The sequence below is a fragment of the Ursus maritimus genome, unplaced genomic scaffold, assembly GCF_017311325.1.
Source record: "Ursus maritimus isolate PB19 unplaced genomic scaffold, ASM1731132v1 scaffold_17, whole genome shotgun sequence".
Classification (NCBI taxonomy): domain Eukaryota; kingdom Metazoa; phylum Chordata; class Mammalia; order Carnivora; family Ursidae; genus Ursus; species Ursus maritimus.
The window spans coordinates 40,039,724-40,058,250 of record NW_024424119.1 but is presented as its reverse complement, the minus strand read 5'-3'; the positions used below and the strand labels follow the sequence as shown (position 1 = coordinate 40,058,250).

General features: G+C 43.6%; 1 protein-coding gene across 2 annotated transcripts; it reads left to right on the top strand.

The window, feature by feature from the left end:
- The first annotated feature begins 5,492 nt into the window (after positions 1–5,492).
- ZFP37 (ZFP37 zinc finger protein) lies at positions 5,493–18,312 on the top strand. Of its 2 annotated transcripts, XM_040631743.1 has the most exons (5): positions 5,639–5,768; positions 10,271–10,327; positions 10,411–10,537; positions 11,154–11,288; positions 15,856–18,312. In XM_040631743.1, exons 2-5 carry the CDS (start codon positions 10,319–10,321, stop codon positions 17,388–17,390), a joined length of 1,806 nt encoding a protein of 601 aa, XP_040487677.1. In that variant the 5' UTR covers positions 5,639–5,768; positions 10,271–10,318; the 3' UTR covers positions 17,391–18,312. The 2 variants fall into 2 exon arrangements, with proteins under 2 accessions (XP_008706191.2, XP_040487677.1); XM_008707969.2 differs by lacking the exon at positions 10,271–10,327 and having other exon boundaries at positions 5,493–5,768.
- The last annotated feature ends 215 nt before the right edge of the window (positions 18,313–18,527 follow it).

Sequence of the window (18,527 nt, the reverse complement as noted above, 5' to 3'; positions counted from 1 at the left end):
CTGGCTGGGCCTCTGCAGGGTGTGGGATGGAGCTTGTATGTTTGTGTTGAGGCAGGGGCGTGGCGCGCAAACCAGGCGCCCGGGAGGAGAGACAGAAGTGCTGCTGGCGAGTCCCAAAGCGAGAGTGGGGCCCAGAAGAAGGCTTGCAAGACTGAGCACTGGTTCCCACTCAGATCCTGGAAGGGGCCACCAGAGTGGGGCGTGGGTCGTAGTGGGCCGGGTGGTCATGGGGGGCGGGGGCATTCACCGGAAGGGGCGGGTGGTGACCTTGGCAAGGGATCCCCGCCCTGGGCCTTGGGCACTCACCGAAAGCCCTCTCCTTCTGTCTCCCGCGCAGGTGCTGCCCACTCTCCGTGGCCCCTCAAGGGCAGGAGGACCCGGCCCGGATGGAGTGATCCAGTGAGGACCCGCGGCCGCGGCCGCCGCCCGGACAGCCGCGAGGCCCGTCCCGCGTCCCCAAAACGCCGCCGCCGCCACCCGGGGCCAGAGGCGCGCGATCCCCTGGCGGCCGTCACCACCAGGCTCTGGCAGCGGATGGGCGCGCTGGAAGTGGCCCTGGACGAGCTGCGGGCTCCGGGGGGCGCCTTCCTGCCTGTGCCCACCCGCCGCACGCAGCCGTCGGCGTCGCAGCGCGCCTGGCTCTCGTGGCAGCTGGCGCACTCGGGCGCGACCCTGCACTGGGCGGCCGCCCGGCTCCACGCCCTGCTCGCCGCGCAGCCCGGGCCTTAGGGGCGCTCGGCGCGCTCGCCTCCCCGCCGCTCGGCTCTGCCCGGAGCCCGTCCGATCCGCGCGCCCCCGTCCGGGGCAGGCGTCCGAGGCCGCACGGTGCGCACCGCCGCGACCGGCTGGCGACCAGCTCCCGCCCAGCCTGGCCCAGACCCGCCCGTCCGCCAAACGGTTTTCGGTCGGGACCACAGCTCCGCTGCCACCGGGTCCCCAGCTGGGGGACACGGGCCAGGTGTCCGGAAGACAGCCCGCGAAGATGAGCCTTGGGAGCAAAACCCTTCTGTGCCTCTGGTGGCCTCAGATCGCTGGAGTGACGGGATTTGTGCCTTCTCATCCCTCGGTGTTTCCCTTTTTTAGGTGAAAAATAAAATACACTTGTCCCTTTTGGGGGGAGGAGGGGCTGCTGGAGATTGGGTTTGTTCAGGACGAATGCTTAGAAGCTTACCTCTAACCGGGCTCATGTTATGACAAACGAGCAACTGGCTATGTGAGGGGTTTCGCAGGGTGTCTGCTGCTGAAGTTGACACCACGCGTCCGCTTCCTTATGGCTTACCACGTGTACGTATGTTGCAATAAATGCACTACTGCTTCGAACCTTGGCTGCTGTGATTGTGCGTTCTGCCAGTCTCCTGAGTCTTTCATTCATCTTTGGTTTTCCTATTTCAGGGCTTCATTGTACGAACATCAAAGAGATTTTATTCGTAATCCTAGAACGCATAGTGGTGTCAGTGCACCCATCACTAGGCCGTTTACAGGTGTATTACACACCCGTGGAACCAGCACTCCCATCAGGACATGGGGTATTTCTAGCTTGCCACTGTGCAATCCTTACACCGCCCAACACCAACTGTTGTTTGAAGGAATTCCTTTGGACACACAGAGCTTTACAAGTCACATGCTTCATTTACCCGCATAGTCAGAAAGGGTCCTACCTGCGTGGCACACCGCTCCTTGACTCTTCTCCGTCTCTTACTCTGAGCAAAAGGGAGTGATGTACGTGGGTGATGTGGGATGGGCTACGGGGCAAGAGCTCTGGCGCTGAGGACTTGGAGAGTCTGGGTCCTTGACACAGAAAATATGGAGGCATTTCCTGCAAGGGAAACCTGTCCCTTGAAGAGAAAGGAGAAGGGTGAGGCCCCTAGAAAAGGTGGAGGAACAGAGGTCCCTGCAGACCCCTGGGGGGCTGTCAGAGCAGATCAGGAAGGTTCCATGTTCTTCTGGGGGAAGGTGAGGGCTGGGAGGTGCCCTGACCTTTGCTCATGCAATTCCTTCCATCTGAAACGCTGTCTGGGTCCACCCTTGTTCATCTTTCAGCTATCGAGTGAAATGTCCTTTCTTCGGGGACAGTTTCAAAACTGCTGAGGGGAGATTATGAGCCCTCCTGGCACTCTGTGCATTTCCTAGAAACACTTTTCACAGTTATCATTTTACCTTTTCATTGTGTGCTTATTTGAAGAATAGTGGTCTCCTCCCCTGGATCCTTAGCTCCCTGAAGGTAGGAGCTGTGTTTAAGTTCTTTCTCACCATTGCAGCCACAATGCCTATCATAGTTCCTGGAATACAACAGATGTGCGGTAAGTACTTACTGAGAATTGAAGTGTTGAATGAAGGAGAGAACACTGATATGTCGGATCGCTCAGTTCTCTTTCCTGTCCTGGTACAGCCTTACAGAAGATCGGTTTATAGGACATTTCCTAGAGACTGTTGTAGGGAATTTTACATGGTCAAGAACAAAATACAGCTTAATATAAGAGACAGAATTAGAAACTGGGGGACCTAAAACTGTATATTTAGTACGGTCAGCTGATAGCAAAGGAAAAAATAGAGTTGATCCAAAGCATAGAGAATTTTCAAGGGATTTCTTTGATAGTATAAGTTTTTTACTCATTTGAAAATGTCTTAACATATGTAAAACTCACATGTAACTATATCTCCAACACACTGATCCTTATGGTCTTTACAGAATTAACTCAAGTATAAGATATTTTCTTTTCCTGTTTATCCTGATGTAGGAAACTGACTGATTCTGCAATGTGCAGGAATGATGGAACTTTGTAAATTGAAAAGTTTCTGGTAACCATCCCATTCTCACCAACGGACTTTTTTCTTTTTTTTGTACTCTTTCTTTCTTTGTTTCTTTCTTTCTTTGTTTCTTTCTTTGTTTCTTTCTTTTTAAATATTATTTATTTATTTGACAGAGATAGAGACAGCCAACGAGAGAGGGAACACAAGCAGGGGGAGTAGGAGAGGAAGAAGCAGGCTCTCAGCGGAGGAGCCTGATGCGGGGCTGGATCCCATAACGCCGGGATCACGCCCTGAGCCCCTGAGCCGAAGGCAGATGCTTAAGGACTGAGCCACTCAGGTGCCCCTGTAACATTTATTTCTTTAAGCAATGGCTACAGTCAATGTGGGGCTTGAACTCACAACTCCGAGATCAAGAGCCCCATGCCCTACCTACTGAGCCAGCCTGGGGCCTCTGACCTACCAACTTTACTCCCTCATTTTCTCTTTGCAGTTCTCTCCTCCTTGCTCCCCTCCTTCGTCTTCAGTGCAGGAATATCCTCACAACCTGCTTCTCCTCTGCTTTCCCATCCAGTTGTTTCTCTCAATAACATGCTCCCCCAAGGGTATTATCTGAGGATGACTGGTCAGTACTAGAATCAAGGTGGCTTGGAGAGCTGTTACAATTAGGACAGCATTTTTGTTGATAGTTATAGTGGGATTTGTTTCAATTTGTGAAGGAATACTATGTTAAAGAAAAGCCTGGAGACACTGGCCTGCGTCTCTTCTTTCTGAGCTAGCTGTCAGCAGATAGAGAGCAGAGAGCTATTTTCTTTCCCATAAATATTGGACCTTTAGGACAGTAATATCAGGGTCAATTAAGTCAGGACTATATTTGAGGATCACGGGAAGCAACTGGTCACACCCAGAAGATGAGGATGGAAGAATGCTCGGTCTGGAACACAGGGAAGAGGTCTGTGTCCCCAGAAGACAAAGAGAAATCTCAATCAAGCAATTAGCTTTCAATTTTCACTGAGTCCTCAGTTTTCTATTGCATAAGAAATTATCACTAACTTTATTGGATTAAAACAACACAAATTTATTATCTCAGAATTCCTGTTGTTCAGAATTCCGACCGTGGCATGGCTGGAGTCCTGCTCAAGGTCACACAAAGCTGAAATCAAGGTGTTGGCTGGGTTATCTACTAACCTAAAGGCTCCACTAGAGAAAGATACGCTTCCAGCTCCCTCAGATTGGTAGCAGAAACCAGTTCCTTGCTGTTGAGGACTGAGGGCCTCGTCTTGCTAGTTGTAGACCAAAAACCACTCTTAGCTCCCAGAGACTGATTTCAGGTCCTTGCCATGTGGCCCCTCCACAGACCTGTGCATATTGTAATGTCTTTTTTTTTTTTTTTAGATTATTTATTTATTTGCGAGAGAGAGAGCATGAGCAGGGGTGGGGGGCAAAGGAAAAGGGTCAATGACAGGGCCCTGACATCATGACAAAAGACAGCTAATTAACCGACTGAGCCATCCAGGCACCTCCATATTTGTAATTTCTGACTTCAGGAAGTGTCCAGTCTCTTCTAAGGGCTTACTTGATTAGGTAGGGTCCAGCCAGAATAATCTCCACTTTTATGAACTCAAAATCAACTGATTTGAGATCTTATCATGGGAATGATATCACAGGTTCCTGAAAGAGAAGGGATCTCATACTGGTGTAACACGGGGGGGGGGGGGCGCAGAGATAATGGGGGCCATATTAGAATTCTGCTTATCACAATATTTACAACATACCTTGCTAGGCTCTAGAATTAATGCCACACAACTAGGGAAAGCATTGTTGGGATAGTTTGAGAATAAATGAGAAGCGTACCACTGTGATTTGTGGAACAGCAAAAAAATTGTTCGAAAAAAATTTCAATAATAGGATGGGGAGACTAGGCAGAAAATTGTCTTGAAATTAGGTGGGCTAGGGAGTCTTGAGCTCAGTGAAGATGCACTGAGAATTGTATTCAGACCAAAGACTGAGAGGGCAAAGGGAGCAGATGCCACCACTGCTGACTGAGGGATACCTAGTCCTTTATTCATCTAAGTGGAAGGTGCAAAACAGGGTGTGTTTGACTCTGGAAAAAGGAACAACGTGGTTGGAATAACTTCACAAGCCTACTGCCCCACTGTAAATTCCAGCAGGGCGAACAAAGGCTGTGTCTATGTGGGTCTCCACTCTTTCCCCATTACCTAGCACAGCCCAGCAACCTAGTCTGCACGTAGTAAAGGCTCAACATACAATTGTTGAATGAAAGGCGTCGATACACCAAATAGCTTATTGAGAAATAATTTCTGCTTCAATTGCTTGATTGTTGGGCTCCATTTGATCTCTATTAGACGAGGGTTTTCACGGAGGAGTGATGTGTTCATTGAACCTGGGGTTTCCTTTTTTCTCATTGTTCTTATACCATACATGTAAAGACATAATTTGAGCGATTAGTGCTCTTTCCCTATAAAACAATGGTGTCTGCGCGATCGGGCTCTTTCTCCTTCCTCCCTCAATCTCTCTTACTATCCTGGCTGTATGGAGTCTTCGCTGGGCATCATCATTGAGGGTTTCCCGGCAGCTGGCTGCAGTGAAAGGCAACTCCAAATTCTGCCTTCGCGTGGCCGAGCCTCTGTGCGTCGGGCACCGTGAGGCACCGTGCAGTGAGGAACTGAGCACGCTTTCTGCGAGCTCGCAGCTCACCTCTCAGGACCCTCCACTGAGCCCCCGGGCCACCCTGCTCTCCCGCTGGGAGCACGGACCCCCGCTGTACGGCGGAGGCTCGGTCAAGATGGCCGCGCCCGGCCGCGATACCCAGGGGCGCCGCCATCGCAGCCTCCGGACCGGCTGAGGCCGCGCTTCGAGCCGCCGCCATGTCGGCCTCCTCCTGCGAGCGGATCCTCACAGAGCCGGAGAGCGTGGGCCGGAGGAGGAGTGCGGGGACGACCGAAGGGGCCGGGTGCCCAGCGCAGATGGCTGTGTCAGAGCCGGGGGGCAGCGCCGCGGTGAGCGCGATGACGGGGTGGGGCGGCCTGCTGGTCCGAGGTGGTCTAATTGGGGGTCTGTGATTGGAGGGTGACTGTAGTCTCTGAGACCAGCGATGTGGGAATTGGAGGCGATGCTGGAGGGCCTTCTGGCGGGGGAGGGGTCGTCGGCGTTCTGGGGGATCTGTGGGGCAGTGGTGGGGGCCCTGCGGGGTCCGCGGGGGCTACGGGTTATGGAAATCCGTGTCTGGGGAGATCTGCGGGGACAGCGATGAGGGGAGTCTGTGGCACTCACGGAAAAGCCAGAGTCTGGAAGGCTCTGGGCATCAGAAATAGGGGCTTTGTGGGGTGTCGGAGACTGGGGAGGTGTGTGGCAATTTGTGATCTGTGGGAGCCTAGCGATTATGGTGTCTGCAGTGGTTAGAGACTGGATTGTCCCTGTGTGTGTGCAGAGGTGCGAGGAGGTACCTTAGGAGTTTATCGCAATAGTTCAAGAGATGGTGATGGTTTAGCGTCGGGAAATGCAGGGAAATGAAAAATCAGAGTCGGAATACATCTGGAGATGAGCTGCTGAGACTTACTGATGAGTTGATATGAAAGACGAGGGAAGAGAAGAATCAAGATTTACATCTAGACTTTTGGCTTGAGGCACTGGATAAAGGGTGCTTGCCTTTTCGGAGAAAGGGTTGTGTTGGAGACAACCAGATTTGGTGGATATAAATGGGAGCCAGAGTGGATGACAGTGGTTCTCTTTTGGCCACGTCAAGATGCCCATTACATGTCCAAGTAGGGAATGATAGTTGTTTAATGTACGAATCTAGAACTTAAGAGAGGTTTGGGCTAGAGAATCCATATGTGAAAGGCTTCAGCATAAAGATGGTGTTTAAAGCCATGGAATTGGATGAGATCACTTAGGGAGAGAAGGCAGCTAGAGAAGAAAGGAGGGACCAGGGACAGAGCTCTGGGTCACTGTGACATTTAGAGGTTTGGTAGAGGACAGAAAAAAGAAAAAGGGGAACGAGGAGCAGTAGCCACTGAGATATGATGAAAACTGGAAATGTGGTGTCAAAGAAGCATAAAGAAGAAAGCTTTTCAAGACAATGAGTTGTGTTGTCACAGTTGTGTCATATGCTCTTGTGAGTCCCAGACATAGGACTGCAGAGAATTTGACTTTGGCAAGATGTAGCTCAATGGTTATTTTGACTGATGAGAGTTTTTGTAGTGGAGTGATAGGGATAAAATCCTGTTGGAATGAGTTGGAAGAATGGAGGTAATGAAGTAGAGACAGCAAATATAGACCACACCAGGAGTTTTGCTGGCAAAGGGAGCAAATAAATTGACATTGGATGGGACATGAGATTAAGAGATCATTTTCATTAGATGAATTGATATTAAAGCAACTTTGTATGTCAATAGGAATGATTGAGTAGAAAGGGAAAAATGGGTGGTACAAAAGAGAAAGAGGTTAATTGCAGGGGGTGAATTCCTTGAGAAGACAGTTGAGGATGGGATCTAGGGCGTTAAGTGGAGAAAACGTCCTTAGGTGAGAGAAGGGACGCTTCTTCAATTTTAACAAAAAGGAGACAGATGATAGGGGTTTTGGAAATAGATTGTTGGAATTGGTGGTAACAAAGCAAGGTAGTTCTTGTCCATTTACACTTACTTTCTCTTTCAAAGTATAAGATGAATTTATCAGCTGAGAGTGGGAAAGGAGTAGATGCTGGAGATTTCAGAGAGAAAGAGGAGAAGGTTTGGAATAACCATCTTGGAAAGAGGAATAGGAAACTCTCAGTATTGGATGCCCATTTGAGATATGTGTTATAAACCTGAAGTGAGTCTAGGCAACACAGTTGTTTAATTTTTCTCTCTGGAATGTTCAGCTGCAAGGTTGCAGGCAGAGATTAAGAGGAGAGTTGGGTTTGATGAAGTTTGAGGCTTTGCTAGGTAAGTACAGTGGAGAAGAAAAGGGGCAAGGAAGTTAAAGCTGTTTTCCATGCAGTGTGTATGGTGTTAGAACAAAGAATCTAAACAAAGAAGAAAAGCAAGGTCATGTGGTGATGGAAGATTGTGGCGAAGTGGTTAGGATCAATGGTTATAGGGGCTGAATGCATTTGGAGAATTATTGGCACGGAAGTACTAGAGGAAGTAGGCTGGCAGCATAGGGAATGGTGGTCCGAGGGTAGAATGTATTAAGTAGAGTGGTGCTGTCATGGTATATGGCAAGGTCTAAGGAATGGATGAATGATAAGTAGGTGGCTGATTATGGGTGCGAGAAAAGATAGTTGGAGTCAGGAAAGAGAGAGGCCAGGCTGTGGAATGGCTCCTCTACATTGATGTAGCAAGAGTGCAGGAGCTGGACTGAAGAGAAACATGGTGTTCAAGTTTTCAGTGAATGAGGCAGAATGACTGTGTGCAGAAATTGACCTAAGTGGCCCCAAACAGCTGTCCTTAGAAAAGTCTGCTTGCAAGGTTGACCTTTGGCTGATGTCTGAGAACTTAGACTTCAGGAGGCTTCCCATCATTACCAGAAATGATCAAAGTGGCTCACTATGCCTAAACTATGTAAGCAATGCGGTCTGTGCCAAGCTCCTGATTTCCTTCTGGGAATCTCAGATCTTTGTGTGTTCCAGGAAGAGGGTGCCTGTGAGTTCCACTGAGTCCCTAATGCTCTTCCTTGGGAAACAACATTTCACTTGTGTTCTCACAACTTATTTCTGGAGGAATCAAGCATGTCCTGTGTGGACTCTTGGATCCTTGTGCCCGGTTTCTGTAGACTTTACCCCATACACCTTTTCCTTAGCTGATTTTGCTGTGTGTTCGTTAGCTGTACTAAACCATAGCTACGGGTACAACTATATGCTGAGTCCTTCAGTTTGTCTAGTGAATCCCTGAACCAGGGGGTTAATGGTTTAAAGTCTCATGATATGGGATTTTGAGGGGTGTGCGAAAAATCATTGAAAGTTATCATTTACCTCCTCTTCAGGCCGTGAAGTACATGAGTCATGGTTGGGCCGAAACAAACAGCCTCTACCAGGGAGCATTGTAAGGGGCAGGATTCTCAGGAGACAGGCAGATTTCAGATAAAGGGAGCAGGTGAAGAGAATGGCCAAAGAGGTTGAAGGCATAGTTTGCTGGCACTGATTAGGGTTTCTGTAAAGGCTGCTGTTGCTGTCAGTGATTGGGGATTGATAGGATACGGATTTGGGGTCGTATCAGAGATATTGATGTGTTCCGTGGGTAGTTGAGGGACCCCTGGGATTATGTGATTGGAGTGACTGGGAAGCGATTGTGGAGATCTGTTGCTGTTAGTGATTGGGAAGTTGTTGGGATCAGTCATTTTGGAATTACATTAGTGATTGGGAGGCCAGTGGCAATCAATGATGGGGCTTATTAGAAATCAGTGACTGGAGGTCTATGAGGTTACAGACTGGTGACATATGCAGCTAATTGATTGGTGGCTTGTGGAGATAAGGGGCCATTTTTCAATGTGAAACAAATATGTTTGAACGTGTACTCATTGGTGACAAAATTCTCCAGTAGCTGTGTCATCCTCCTCTCACCTGCCTAATAAGAGGAGAATCTTCAACATGCTTTAATTTTTCCCCCATCCCCCACCCCTACCAGTTGTATTCCTGCTTATTTTTCTTATATCACACCTCTTGATTTTGAGGATACTTTTATAACAGTTGTACAAGAACGTTATCAAGTTACTTGGCTGTAACTAGACATTTGACTGGTTTTATTATTCATAGCTCTTTCTTATATATTACATCTTTCCCAATCTTGAAATCTTTATTCTGATTCCCTTTTCCTTCTTTTCAAAGTCACTCCTTTTCTTCTCCTCCTCTGTCCCTGTCCCCTTTCTTCTATTTCTAAAGTACATAGGTAATATACTTTCTGCATCCTTACATGCCTAAAATACATTATTTTTGCTTCCAAACATAAATGATCTGTTGACTGGTTATAAAAATCAAAGGTCTCAATTCTTCTACCTCAGAACTCTATTCCATAGTCTTTTGTTAGACTGATTCTGTTTGGTTTTGGTAATTTTCTTTCTCTCTGATAATTGTATGATTTTTTTTTATCCTCTCGAATAAACAAATTTGCAAATGGGACTGTTACTTTGGGCTGCTACAACAAAGTACTATTGACTGGGTAGCTTATAAACAACAAATTTATTTTTGACAGTTCTGGAGTCTAGAAGTCCCAAGATCAGGGTGCCAACATGGTTGGGATCTGGTGAGACCTTCTGCCAGGTTGCAGATTCTTGTTTGTATCCTCACTTGGCAGAGAGAACAGAGAGGAAGCAAGTGGTCTTATGACTCTTATAACGGTATTAATCCCATTCATGGAGACTCCACTCGCATGCATTCATCCAATTCTCATAACTTCCCACAGGCCCTATCTTCTAATGGCATCACATTGGAGGGTAGGGTATCAACATATTAATTTTGGGGATACACAGACATTTAGTCCATAACAAGGACATTTCTTAATATGATTTTTGTCTCTCAAAAATGCAGAATTGGGTAAAGAATTAGTATCCTATATAACATCATGATCGACATTGAATGGTTGAGGTAAGAACAAATCATTATTATCTTGTCCAAATCACCCATTAATATGCATAACATTAGACTGAATAGGAATATTGCTATTACAGGGATCGGTAACATTCCAAGATGTGACTATGGCCTTTACCGAGAAGGAATGGGAGCAACTAGATCCTGCTCAGAGGAGCCTGTATAAGGATGTGATGCTGGAGAACTACAGCAACCTTGCCTCGATGGGTAAGGACAATTCTTTCATAATTCGAAATGTGTCCACTCTGATACCTTCTCTCTGAAGTTCTTGATAAGTTTGGCCTTGGTTATTATGAATCAAAGAGTTTGAATCCCTCTGGGTATGAGGCAGGATACTTATGCCCCTGTCTCCAAAATGGAAGGTCTACTTAGACCGGGTACATGGGCAGCCACATTGTGAAATTTCAGAAGCCATATATTCTTTCTATTTTTCTTTCCTTCTTTCTTCTTTCCTTCTTTCTTCCTTCCTCTCTCCCTCCCTCCCTTCCTCTATCCTTCCCCCCCTTCCTTTCTCTGCCCCTTTCTTTCTTTCTTTCTTTCTTTCTTTCTTTCTTTCTTTCTTTCTTTCTTCTTTCTTTCTTTTTTTCTTTCTTTCTTCCTCCCTCCCTCCCTCCCTCCCTCCCTCCCTCCCTTCTTCTCTTTTTTCCTTCCTTCCTTCCTTCCTTCCTTCCTTCCTTCCTTCCTTCCTCTCTCTCTTTCTCTCTTTCTCCTTCGAAGCCATATATTCTTTATCCTCTCAAGGCTCTGAAGTCCAAATATTAGCGCTTAATTTCTGGGATGTTTGTTTTCCTAACACTCAACTTCTGCCATTTCTCATGAGCAGGGTATCAAGCTCCCAAACCAGACATGATCTCCAAGTTGCAAAAAGGAGAAGAGCCATGGTTGGGAAAGGGCAAAAGACCCAAACAAGATGGTCCCAGTGAACTAGCAAGACCCAAGCAAATAGGAACCAATAGAAGTAAGTTTCTGGTTTTTTTTTTTTGTGGTAACTTTGGAATTCTTCAATGAGTAATTTATTTTAAAAATCTTCTTAAAGATCCCAGACCCTTTTTTCTTAACCAGGAGTAGCAGTTGAAAAATATCAGAATCTCCTGGGGGAGGAGGAGTTCAAACTACAAAGATTCTCTAACCTTAGAGATTCTAGTCTCTCTTCTGTCTGTGAAACTCTTCATGTGTGAGCATCTCATATGAGGAGGTTCACTGTAGTTGTAAGCCAGCGTTACTCATGGGAGTTGGCTTATACCGCTTGTATCAGTTAGCTTAGGCTAAGTTACGCTCCATTAAGAATGACCCCTAAATCTTAGTGGCTTCCAACAAGAAAGATTTGTTTCTTGCTCATGCTGTAGCCCAATGTAGGTCCATTGAAAGAGCAGTCCCTATTTGGCAAATTCTGGTCTCATGGCAGAAGGAAAGAAGAATTAGTAGAACCACTCTTAACATTACTGATTGGAAGTGGTAGATAACTCTTTCTGCTCACATTTTATTGGTTAATTGATTAGAGCAGATCACCTCACTACTCCTTAGTTCAACAGGGTAGGAATGTATAATCCTTCCACAGGGAGGATTCAAGCGGCCATGCAGTGGGTCGGGGAGGTACAATCTTTCCACAGGGAACAATAATACAGTCTGCCACACCATGTGTATTGTGATAGGAAAAAAGGTGAAAACCAGAGCTCTGAACCTCTGGCACCAGCCCCTCAGGTGCCTAACTGACCCTTCCTTGTTGTCTTTCCTCATCCATGCTCTCCATCTCTCAGCTTCCGGAAGGGGTAGTAACCCCTCTTAGCTGTTCTCAGAATCCCATTACTGCTTGCCTTATTTAAAGCAGTGCTGTTTTTTATTATCTTCTTTTCCCCCAATATCCTGAGTGTTTTCCCCTCATCCACTCAAACTCTGGGACTCCGTGGTATCACATTTCTCTCCTCATGCGTTCAAACCTTCTTAGAGCCACATCCTCTTTCCACATCGCGTGGCATGATGCAGCGCCGCCTTTACTTACTTTCCATTTCCCTTCTTTTCACTGTGAGATGCTCTAAGCCTGTGCTCTATAGTGCATCGTTATTTCCATTCACTCATTAACCTATGCGGTCAAATCCCACAGAATTCATGCCTATATGTAAATTTCTGGCTTTAAAGTAACCACTGCTTACCTTCCAGTGCATATTTTAATAGTTTTGGTCAGCATGAAATTCTTGCATATCTACCTTGAATTATACCACTTGAATCTGGTCCTCTAAGTGCTTCTTTACATTTACTTTGCCAGATTCTCTTCCTTCTCACTTTGCTGAAGAGTCCCTAAGGTTTTGTCTTCTACTATCTGTTCTTTCTTTCTTTCTTTTTCTGTTGTATTTACCTCAAAAGAATCAAGCTATTTATTCTATACCGGTGACTTTTAAGGTAAATTTTTCTTGTCCAGATAATTTCTTCATGTTGCACTCATAATTTACCTGCTTACAGAAAAACTCAGTCTCAGTGTCAGAAATGGAGAGCTTTGTTTTTCTGTCCTCCTTTCCAAATCAGAGCTTCCTTTCACCTTCCCTGTTTTTATCAGGGTCTGCTTTGATTTTAGGCCTGTCTGCTATGGAGTTCCTCTGAATCTCTGCTCTCTGCCTTCTCTTTTACTGTCCTCTCCTCAGTTCCTGCTTTGTTTGTTTGTTTTCTTCAGTTCTCACAGACATCACCCAAATCAGGTGGATGTTATCTCAGACCTAAATTGCTCCAATTCTTAGGCTGATTTGTTGGATCCATTTATTATTATTATTATTTTTTACAATTCATCTTAGATGTTGCCACCAAACATTAAAATATTCAATTATTATTTATATCACTGTAGTCCCCCAAATAGCAGAACGTTTACAATATATTTTTAAGTGTCCTCTGAATTTTCCAAGACTCCATGAATTTCCTGAAACCAGAGGAACTAGTCCTTCAAATGACAAATGAGGAGACCTCGTGGGTTTTGATTCATCCATTAGTGGCTTCAATTTTGGCTATGTTTACTTTTCTCTCTGATACTTGGTGTTACAACTAAAAACTAGTCCTGAGTCATCTGGTACATCTTTATCATTGCTACAGTGACTTTCTTCTTGGTTCAGGCTCTTATATAGTACTTGGAGTTTCTTCAAGGAAAGACTGTTCTGTTCCCTCCAATGATTTGCTGAGTCTAGTGAACTATATACTTTAGTTTCTGAACTTACAGTCATTTTAGCTTAAAATTCATAGTTTAGTGACTGTCTCAGATTCAGGACAAGCTTCCAGCCTTAATTACATGCTCTGTCAGACCCAACTCTCTCCTAGTATTACCTTATTATTATACCATCGCACTAGTTCAGGTTCTTTTCCTTTTTGCCTTCATGGTAAATTTCTCTCCTAGTGCTTTATATCTTTTCCTGTTGGCCAATTTCCATCATCATAAGGGGTTCCTATAATGTTACACGTCAAGAGGTGTAGTTTTGAGTTTTGATCCCTTTCTTCCCAGAAAGAGATTTGCCTCTATCCTCCAGCATCCTTGGGCATTGGAAGATGCTGCCTTTGTCATGCTCTTGTTATAGTCTTTCCCCCAAAATGCTTGTATCACTTAAAATTTCCAAAATGAAAAAGCAGCTGGCCACTCTGCTTCTCCGTACTGTATCTATACCTACAAAAATTGATCTTTTTCTCTATAGGAACTAATCTCTTAAGAGTCCTCGATGAAAGGAATAGTACTTCCTGGCTTATATTCAAATAACATAAGTCTTTTCTGTTTGATCCCAGCTTTCACTTTATCTATGTAATGTTCCTTTACAACCAAGGCAGCTGTTCAATTTCTATCTCTTTCTTTCTTGGAGACTCATATCTGCTTTTCTCTTTGTGTCTGTTTAATTCCCACCCTAAGGATTTTTCTGCTTTTCCACGCACCTAACTGAAAAAAGTCACCTCAAAGCGGTAGTCTCAGCTCGTAAGTTTTTGGATTTTTACACATGTAGTATCCATACCTAGCTGAAAGAAGTCTTTGGATTTCAATTCTAAATTCTTAGGAGAGAGAATATTATTGGTCTAGCTGGGGCCCTATGTTTACCACTGTCCAGTCAATTGTTTTCAGCCAGGGGTTGGATCATATGGTTCAAACATGGTTACCTCCATTTGTCAGTGTGGGTGGTGGTCTCAGAGAAGGAACACACACACTGGGAAGAGATCTTAAAATATGTCATTGTATAATGTGTGGAGGGAAGGATGTGAGCAATCACTTAAAGCCGGGAATAAGCTTAAGATGTATAATTGGTAATTAGTAGAGTGACCTGGCAGAAACAAAGGTATGCTCCATAGCAAACTGTTGGAAAACAAGCACATGTGTATATTGTAAATCCAAATGCTATAAAGTTTGTTTGCTAATTTCATTACTATCATGGCACTACTTTATCATGATAACAGCATCAGGAAACTCAGAGAAACTGCAGGGTTGTTATTTTGGGTTTTTGTTTGTTTGTTTTTGAGGGTTTTTTGTTTAGTACAGGAATGTCATTATTATGTTGATCATTGGTGGTAGCAGTGTACCACCCTTTCCTGCTTATTCCCTTAGTCGCCTATAAGCTGTTCAGTATTTCTTGGTGGACTTACCTTATTTTCTCTATTTTGGCTCTTTGGAGTGCAATAACAAATAACAAAGAACTCAACAATAATTGAGCTAGCCTAAGTAAATAGAGGAATTTATTGTAAGGACTTACGTTTATCTCTCGTAACCTAAAGGCAGATACTTCAGCCAGACCCTACCAGGGACTAGAACTAGGAATGGGAAGCCATCAGGAATTGGGATTATGTAAATGGTCTCTTTGAGGACACGTGATCTTACATCTCTTCTTCCCTGTGGATATGTGCTTCATATCCACAGGGAAGTTGTACTGATAAACCTTCTGTTTACACAGGGAAGGTATGAAGTTTGTACTGATGAACCTTCTGTTTATACAGGGAAGGTATGACTTTACTATTTCTTGTCTTATATCATTGCAAAACCCAGTGGAGACTAACTGGAGTCTAAATTTCTAGGAGGAAGACTCTTATTAGACACCGTGGCTTGAGCCAGATGTGTCTCCAACTGTGACCATGGAGAGTTGAATTAATATAGTACAGGCTGTGGGAGCCAAATACTATGGATGGATTGGCTGTTATCAAAGCTGGGAAGCTTGGGGTGAGGAAAACCTCAAAAAATATCAACTACAATCACAAGGTCTTTTAACTTCATATATTACCTAGTCACTGCTCCTTGTGGTTTATTTCATCTTCCATCCCAGGTTGCAAGGTCATATTTATAAACAGGCAAAGTTTTGTCTAATTAATGTTATCAATTAACTTTTCTTGTTTTTACTCTACAGCACTTTCCCCTCAAGCCCAAGAGCTTAGGGACATTTCCACTTGGTATTTCACTCACTTTGGGATACTAGGCTTGAATAAAGATTCAGCCCCACAATAGGCCATTTCTTTTATAAGTTGTATTCCAAAATATGAAAGGGCAAAGATTCACAAGAATGTCTTATTGAATTCCATTTTAGACGAACTCCAGCAAGGTAATGCCCAGCTCGGGAATGACCAGGAATCTCAAAACAAACTCCTTAAGGAAGTTACATTCAAGAAAAAAAGTCTGACTAAGAAGAAAGGCCATGAATGTAGTTCACTGGGGGAAAAAATTGTGAGTACAAAACATGTTCCTTCAAAAAAAAAGCTTAAATTTGATTCACATGGAAAGAGTTTGAAACAGAATTCAGAGTTACCTGGTCATATAAGAAAGTATGCAAAAAAGAAACCTAGTGTAGCTAAAGAGCACAAGAAATCATTCAGCCGTAGCTTACCTGATACAAAGAAAGACAAAAATCAAACTGGAAAGAAACAAAAATTACCCAACCATAGCTTATCTAATAAGTGTGACAAAACTCAAACCAGCAAGAAGCATGAGAAATTAGCTCAGAATAGCTCATCTGATACTAAACAGGACAAAATTAAAACTGGACATGAAAAATCATCCAGCTCATCTCCTACTAAGTGTGACAAAACTCAAGCTAAAGCAAAGCCCTATGAATGTAATCAATGTGGGAAGGTTCTCAGCCATAAACAAGGACTCATTGACCATCAGAGAATTCATACTGGAGAGAAACCATATGAATGTAATGAATGTGGAATAGCCTTTAGCCAAAAGTCACACCTCGTTGTACATCAAAGAACTCACACTGGAGAAAAACCATATGAATGTATTCAGTGTGGCAAAGCCCACAGTCATAAACATGCCCTCACCGACCATCTGAGAGTTCATACTGGGGAAAAGCCCTATAAATGTACTGATTGTGGGAAAACTTTTAGACACAGCTCAAACCTTATTCAACATGTGAGATCTCATACAGGAGAGAAGCCCTATGAATGTAAGGAATGTGGAAAATCCTTTCGGTATAACTCATCTCTTACTGAACATGTGAGAACTCACACAGGTGAAATACCCTATGAATGTAATGAATGTGGAAAGGCTTTTAAGTATAGCTCATCCCTTACTAAACATATGAGAATTCATACAGGGGAGAAACCCTTTGAATGTAATGAATGTGGAAAAGCTTTCAGCAAGAAGTCACACCTCATTATACATCAAAGAACTCATACTAAGGAGAAGCCCTATAAATGTAATGAATGTGGAAAAGCATTTGGACATAGCTCATCTCTTACTTACCACATGAGAACTCATACAGGTGAAAGTCCTTTTGAATGTAATCAATGTGGGAAGGCCTTCAAACAAATTGAAGGGCTTACTCAACATCAGAGAGTTCATACTGGGGAGAAACCCTATGAATGTAATGAATGTGGAAAAGCTTTTAGCCAAAAGTCACACCTCATTGTACATCAGAGAACTCATACTGGGGAGAAACCTTTTGAATGTAACGAATGTGGAAAGGCTTTCAATGTGAAGTCACAACTTGTTATACATCAGCGATCCCACACTGGCGAGAAGCCCTATAAATGTAATGAATGCGGGAAAGCTTTCAAACAAAATGCATCCCTTACCAAACATGTGAAAACTCATTCAGAAGAAAAATCTCATGAGTGAAATGAATGTGGAAAATCTTTTAACTCAACTAAATTTTTTATTTAACCTTAGTAGGATTCTGAATTTTAAGGGTGTTAGAAAGCCTTTAATAAGAAGTCACACCTAATTACACATGAGAGAATTTGAAGGTGAATCTTACATAGAAGCAATGGATGATACCAACCTTTTATTAAAATATTGTCTTAAAAATACTCAATTATTAATTATTTATATATTCAGACCAAAATCTAAAGCTTTAAAAATCGTTAATGGGCTGAATAATCAGAGCAATGGAGAAACAAATTACATATGCTGACAATTCCTGAGTTGCTTGAGTGTGTGTACTTAAGCTCCACATATGAGAATTGAGTTTGAATATCTGTTAATTTCCATGTATAAGTGTGTCTGGCCACTGGTATGAGCCTCATCTTTGATATTATCACCTAACTCTTTCTTAATGTCTTTGTTAGCTTCTACATCAGCTGCAAACTTTCTAAAAGTTATTTATGTAAAAAAATATTAACACAAAATTAAGAAAAAAAAATCAAAGAAAGCAGCTGAGGATAGGGACATCATTCCCTACCAGCACCTGTGAATTGTTAAGTGAATAAAATTGTTAAGCGAAAAAAGCAGGTTGCTGAACTGTGTGTATAGTATGTCCCCACTTATGTACAAAATCGTATGTTTGCCTGTCTCTATGTATGTATGTATGTACGTATGTATATATTTGTATGTGAATAGACTTGGTTTGAAAAAATACAGAAGTAGTTTTATAGTGGTTGTCATGAGCAGAGGAATACAGGAATGGGGGCTAGGATGGGAGGGAGACCTTTTTATGATATATACTGTTTGAATTTTTAAATAATGTACATGTGTTATTTTCACAATTAAAATCTTTTTAATATGCATACATCAACACTGATTAAAATTTTCACTGAGCTCACTCTATGGTGTTGTTTGATGAAGTAAAAGTGTCTATGCCTATTATGAAGGGTGATGAATCTGAGGATATGGTATTAAACTTGATACTGAATTCACAAAAACTTTTCCTATCAAGCACACATTTTTTAAAAAATAATTGCAACTATAATTTAGTGCCATGTTTCTTCTATATGCCATATTTTTAAAAGACTGGAGATAAGTTGTGATTGCAGGTGG